This window comes from Ictalurus punctatus, chromosome 28 (assembly GCF_001660625.3).
Source record: "Ictalurus punctatus breed USDA103 chromosome 28, Coco_2.0, whole genome shotgun sequence".
In the NCBI taxonomy this organism is placed as follows: Eukaryota; Metazoa; Chordata; class Actinopteri; order Siluriformes; family Ictaluridae; genus Ictalurus; species Ictalurus punctatus.
Window position 1 is genome coordinate 18,756,337 of NC_030443.2, and position 7,121 is coordinate 18,763,457.

At 35.4% G+C, this 7,121-nt stretch overlaps 1 protein-coding gene across 1 annotated transcript in view; it reads left to right on the top strand.

Moving 5' to 3' along the window:
* The first annotated feature begins 913 nt into the window (after nt 1-913).
* The window catches only part of lhx3 (LIM homeobox 3), an 18,036-nt gene continuing 11,828 nt past the window's right edge, over nt 914-7,121 (top strand). The window contains exon 1 of the mRNA XM_017460220.3: nt 914-1,322. Within this exon, the coding sequence (XP_017315709.1) occupies nt 1,253-1,322 (70 nt within the window). The 5' untranslated portion in view covers nt 914-1,252. The remainder of the gene's footprint in view (nt 1,323-7,121) is intronic.

Sequence of the window (7,121 nt, forward strand, 5' to 3'; positions counted from 1 at the left end):
CAGATGGGTGTAGTCAGTTCAGATAAAATGCAAGTCTATCGTTAGAGGATCTTCCTTGTTCGGTATAATCTGACATGGAGTCCACATGTTATCATGCAGTCTGTTATAGAATTCCCACAATTTTATTGGAATCACCTCATGCAGTATGACACGTCATTGTAAAAGTCTGCTGAAATTGCGAAACGGTAAAACAGACTTTAGTAGTTTGCAAACATGAGGACCTGAGGAAAATGTCTAGTTACTATTTATTTATTCTTGCCAGATTTGTCACATTTCAATTGTTACTGCACTTGTTTACACTTTACACAGACTAGCTAGCTAAATCCTTTTCACTTTTTAGCTAGCTCATGCTAGTCAACCATGCTTCCTAGCAACAGCGTTCTCACGAGCTACCGGTGGCAAGAATTGTCCTGTTATACCATTTAAACATACTAAAGTGACAATAGAAATGACATTAAACCATCCGAAATATCAACAATTCCCTCAGATGTGTTGGCAAATAATACGAAAAAATATCGTAGGACGAAAACGACGCTGATTTTACTCTTTGCGTCAACCGTTAGCTGAACTTTGACCCCGTGTTGACGCTGACTCCGCCCCCTAACATTAAATCTTCGTAACTTTTCTACACGAATTGAACTGTGTTAACTGTTACGACTTTTTGTTGTGTTCATTTTGTTTTGTTTTTAATACTGACAGATCTTATTAAACACAGTGGCTTGTGTATTCATGAGCGGAGGGGAGATGAGTACGCATGCACACACACACCCGCGCACACACACACACACCCGCGCGCATACACGAACACGCTCACGGCCCTTGTGCCCCACCCCTTCAGCACCGCGGACAGAGCGCGCGAGCCCCGCACACACACACACATACACACACATTGTTATGCAAAAGAAAGCACACCAATAGCAAACGGAGATCAGCTGAGACGAGCGGACAGTCGTGAAGCCGCGCGTGAGCCTTTGAAAACTTTTTAGCGCGTGCAGCGCGAGTACCGGCAGGCGCGAGCTCTTCTCTTCCCGTTATATTGTCTCCAGTGTAGCCTGTTTATTTCGATTTGGATCTTTCTCTCTTGTTTTACATTTTATTTCTGTATTATTTTTGCACGCGCGTTCCTTAAATCAGTACATCATGCACGCATGAGATTGGCGTTTATGCGTTTATTTATCCATTTCCGGGTTTAGTGTTGATTTGAGAACAGGAGCGCTGTTTTGTTTGGTTTTGTTTTTATTCAGCTGCCGCAATGCTGCTCGAACATCCTGGATCGAGTTGTCAAAATCCGGGAAATTTCTCCAGATACGGCTCGGGGCAAGGTGAGCGTGCAGTTCTTACATTCTTTACCCCTTTTTTTTTCCTGTGCAGTGTATTTATTTATTTCATTTCTCTGTTCGGTTTATGGAAAAACAAACATCTGACAATAAGAGGGTTTGTACCGGAAAGTCCGTGCTGTAGAGTATCAGTGACAGCTGAGGAGTTCTAGGCATAACAAATCATCATCATTATAATAATAATAATAAAAACAATAATAATAATAATAATAATAAACACAGGCTTTTGGGTCTTGCACGGTATGTTTATTTGTTTGTTTGTTTGTTTGTTTTAATGCTTGTCCCTTTGACTGTTTGTTGCACATCATCATTACAGTGACCCCAAAACTCTGCATCTCTACATTTAAATGCTTGAACACTCTCAGAACTAAACTGGGGTACTAAACTGTACCATTCCTTGTCGCTTCTGTGCCTCTAGTACTGTATCCTGGGTATCTTTTACTTAGACAGGTGCATGTAGTGTATCTTTAACTATTTATGTGACTTAAATTATTTTTTAAAGGTGCACTACATCCACATCTCAAAGCGATAAGGAAAGGTACCGTTTAGTACTCTTTATTTCTGAGAGTGGCCCTTCATCATCTTCCCTCTACCTCTTAGCTGTCAAGGGTTTTATATATATAATGCATTTGTCTCTTTCATCTTTGGAAAAGCACAGTACAGTTTAAACATTATTATTATTATTATTATTATTATTATTATTATTATTATTATTATTATTATTGAGCATATAGACGTGCAGTGTACAGTTTCAAGCACATTATCAATTATGAGTTTAGTAAATTAATATCTGCTTGGTTATAAAGGAGATTGTAATGGAGGTTTGTGCGTCGCTTTTATTTATTTTTATTATTTATCTTCATGTTTATTTACTTGTCTTAATTCCGGTGCAAATTATTTCAGTTCTCTTCAGTTCAACGTTTTTGTGCATTGAACGTAGCCTATTAATTAGCATAATAAACTAAAACCAAAAGCAGCAGATGCAAAATATTTATTTTAAAAATAAATAAATAAATAAATAAAATAAAATAATGCACTTATTGGTGGACACTTTTGCTCAAAGCGTTCTTTGAACCCTTCACTGAAACCAAAAAAAAAAAAAAAAACAAACAAAGGGAAAACTAATAAAAGGAAAAGAATAAATACACTATTTGTGTGTGGGGAAATGGGATACAAAAAAAAAAAAAGAAATACTGACTCGCGCAGTTTAAGTGCTTATCTGTACTGTCCGCGTTATTAATACGTAATGAGCGGCATTGTGAGCAGCTGTTAAGCGCGCGCGCTGTCATTTCACACCGGCCGGCTCGGAGCCACCGGGACGCCACGTGCGCTCGCGCAACAGCCGAAACTTCCAGGTATGAAGCAGGTATCAAGTTGCCGTGAGCAGCTACTGCACCTGCCGCTCCAACCGGCACTAAACACACACCTTTAACCGAAATGCGCTTTAAACCGGTTTAATTATTCAAGCTGGAGGCCTATTTTCCAAGTCCCTGTGACATCCAGCTGCGTTTCTGCAAATTATTTAAAATAAATGTAATCAATGAGAGCAAAAATCCTCGACCCAGCACCATAGGTGTGTATTTTTTAATTAGCATATTTTTTTACTTATGTTTCCTGAAAAAATACACACACAAAAAAAATGTTGGAATACAGTACAAAAAAAGAAAGAAAACATAAATAAATAAATATAAATAAACAATGTAGGATATACATAGGCTCGTACTTTTTAAAGATTTTTGTAGTTAAAAATTTTTAATTAAAGAATGATACCTGTAACATTTTAACTTCTTACCTGCGACATTTAAAAAAAATATATACCCAAGGTTAATTTTTTCCGTTTTTATTATTCATTACAGTATAATGTCTGTTACTTATTTTGTATTTTATTTATTTTAATAATAAGCTACTCTACTCAGACGCACAGCCTATCTATCGGCCTACTATCTTAAAGATCCCAAAAGTACGCTACCATTTTTACTACAAATGCAGGTAAATATTCATATCGGGTTTAATGTCTGTTATGTGTAAAAGTTTTTGAGTTCAATTTTAAAACGCGTTTGCGTATATTTTCCGATTTGATCGTTAATTTTTGTTGTTGTTTTTGTTGTTGTTGTTTGTTTGATATTAAACGGAAGTCATATTTTACAATATTTTGTCCTCTACATTTTGAAGTGTCGGCCTACTTTAAGATAGTTGTAATTATTTTCTGCTTTAGCTGTAGGTGATATTTATTATTATTATTATTATTATTATTATTATTATTATTATTATTATTATTATTATTATTTATATATTAGATATTTATTAGCCTACAGTTTTGTGAAAAACGTTAAATGACGAAACGAAAAACATCATTTAAATATGTAAATAATCATATCATTATTATTTAAAAAAAGAAACAGTGTTTGTCAGAGACGTTGATCACGTGATAAATAACTTGCCTTGGCACTGACTAAAGAAGACCTAATGTGACCAATTTAATGACATATGTTATGATTGGTTGAATGTTTGGGCTATTTTTTTTTTAATGATTTTATATAAATGATCAAATACAGTAGATCGTTTTAAAAAGGTTAAAGGGTTAGTACTTTAGATTTAATCAGTGTATTAAACTAATACTCTTTTACAATGTTATTTATTATATTAGAGGTGCATGATGTCAAGTTGTCTGTTCTTTGTTTTTAACTTTCTTTGTTTTTACAGTAAGAATAGTGACTGTCAGAGGATTGTTTTGTTTGGAAAGAACACCAAACACACGTTATGTGATTGAAAATGGTACTTTTGATACCCCAGGCCTGTAGGCTATATAGCCTATATATTTATATATTTATATCTTTTTACAGTTGCGTATTTATCAATTTATCGCATGCAATATACACTAAAAGCTTTATTTTTTATGTGCAAAATAAAGGAACATATAGCTGCAGAGTTAAGCCTTGATTAAAGAGAACACGTATGAAGATTTATTATGGAATAAATACATTCTATATGTAAAATAATTCATTGTGTCAAATATGTTTCATAGTAATAGAGCACATTTTCTGCAAGCGTCAGATTAGCGTCTTGTGAAGTGCGACCTCAGAATTATTATTATTATTATTATTATTATTATTATTATTATTATTATTATTATTATTATTATTATTTTATTAAAACACCAAAATACGCGTTTCCTAAAGTGTTGAAATGCGAGAAAATGGAGCATTGATTTTAAATTCATCACCAGCAATGGCACTAAAGCTGATTTCCCCAGGCGCTCTTTCCCATGTCAGATCAGTGTCAATACTTAGTGTGTGTGTGTGTGTGTGTGTGTGTGTGTGTGTGTGTGTGTGTCCTGACGACCTGCACAAAATTCATCACTCCTATTGTAGAAGTGTTCCGCAGCAGTGTGACTTCCAAACTTCAAACACACAAAAAAATACACTATCTTATATTATATGTCTTGCATTAATTACGCACATTTTGCGCACGTGCCAACAGTTTGACTCGATTGAGCGCAATGCTAAATACACGAGGAGCTGTTAATAATGGTGGGGGGGGGGGGGGGTCTTTTAGTCGTTCTGTTTGTATACTTCGTACATCTGAAGCTCACGTGTAAAAAAAAAAAACAACAACAACAACATAAAAAAACAAAATGGCAAATAAATCTAAATAAATATAAGTAGTTTAAACAGAGGACTGAGAAGAAGAAGAAGAAGAAGAAGAAGAAGAAGAAGAAGAAGAGGAGGGGGGAAAGCATGAGGTTAGTTTGAGCAACAGCATGAAGAAAATAAATAGAAATCAAGAAATGTGTGAATAAGACGAATGAAATTGATCCTTCAGGAATGTTATTAATAATAATAATAATAATAATAATAATAATAATAATAATGAATCGTAAATTTAAACACAATATCCAGAGAATCTAGTGGTGTTTTATAATTGATTTGTTTAAATTTAGGGTTGTTTGTTTGTATTTTACAAGACTTTTCCTCTCAAAATTTTTGATTTATGTATCCTATAAAAATGCACTTGGAAGTCAGGCGACTTTCTTCCATACCGATATGAGGCACTCATTTAAACAAGCTTTAGAATTTAAAATTCACACATTTAAAGTCTGTATCCTGTGTTTATATGATTCTGTAAAGCTGCTTTGAGACAACGTCCACTGTAAAAACGCTCTATACAACTGAAACCGAATTGAACTGATCTCATCGTCGTTTGTCTTTTTTTCCCCTCGCGGTAGCAGCGCAGAAACCTGAAACATAAAACTCTGGCAAATATAATAGGGAGAAAATGAAATAAAAGAACATCTTGAAGAGAGAATATTGAAGAACTTCCCGTTACAGATTCAAATGTTGACTCTTTTTTTAAGCGCTCGAGTTCCCAGAATAGCCACAAAAAAAAACTGGCACTGGAGACTCCTTCCGTAAGGTCTCCTGACACAAAAATTCACAACATCAACCTTTTTTTTTTTTTTCAAGCAATTTTGAGTCAGTAAGAAAAGTCGCAGGATATCAGACGTGATACTGAAGCATCGTGAGAGATTCATTAGTACCGAAAAAAGATTATTTATTTATTTATTTATTTATTTCTATTTTATTTGCACCGCTTGGTCGTTGTATTCCATCTCATCCCGGTGTGTGTGTGTGTGTGTGTGTGTGAAGGTCACATGCTTGTGTTTGTGCTTGTAGTTCAGTAGGAAAGTGAGGACGTGTGTGATCTGTATGGAAAATGGAAAAATCTGGAATTGAGCACGTGAGAAATAGAAATAAAGCTCGACCTTTCACGCTATCTATCGTGGCACACAATACACAACCACGTGCCACATTAAACAGCACTAAACTGTACTTTTCCTTGTCACTGGAGTGGTACCTTCAAGCTTTGGTCCTTTCAGTGTGTATCTTTTACCTAGAAGGTGGACGTACCGTATAGGGTACCTTTACTCTAGACTATTTGCACTCAAATGTGCGCCTTAAATCATTTTCACAGGTAAGTTTGCTCCACGTGCCCAGGTGAAGCGTGCATATGCACTAACACCTGCTTAGAACAAAGCTGGATCGAAACAAACATCTGGATGTTTCCCCCAACATTCCGCTGGAGAGTTTACTCATGGAGTGATGGTCCGTGTGTTGGAGAGGAAAACAAATCAGAAACAGCTGTAATAGTGGTTAGAGATTCTGAATAATGTCCGGCATTTGTGTGCGACCGTACAGTGCAGAATTAATCCATTTCATTTCATTTAGCATGCACGCTCTCAGAAATAAACAGGTATTGATTACAGGTACGTTTCTTTTTCCTGTTCCTGCAGTGGTACCCTCAAGCGTACACCCTTTTGAACCTTTAGTGTGTGTCTTTTACCTGGAAAGGTGGTCTAATTACAGTCCAGCTGAAATCATTTTTAAGGCTACAGTACACCATATATATATACAGGTCCAGGTGAGTAATAGCATATATTTTACTATAGAGATATAATAGAAGTACTGTTCATGGTACTATCCCAGGAATAAAGGTACCAATCGGTACTTGGACCATAAAGGGTACCTTTTACCAAGGAAGGTGCATGTGGGGTAACACTTTTACAGATTTTGGAGCTTTTATGTGTTTTAAAGCTATAAATATTTAGGCTACTCTAAAGGTACATCAGGTTCACCTTTAATGGTACTGCTCCAGCAACAAGGAAAGGTACAGTTCAGTACCTTTGTTTTTTTAAGAGTGTCGGTATAAAAGTACAGCAAGGTGTAGGCCTATAATGTTAGACTTAAGCAAATGAAGTAGATTTTTTTTTTTTTAAGTTTTTATGTG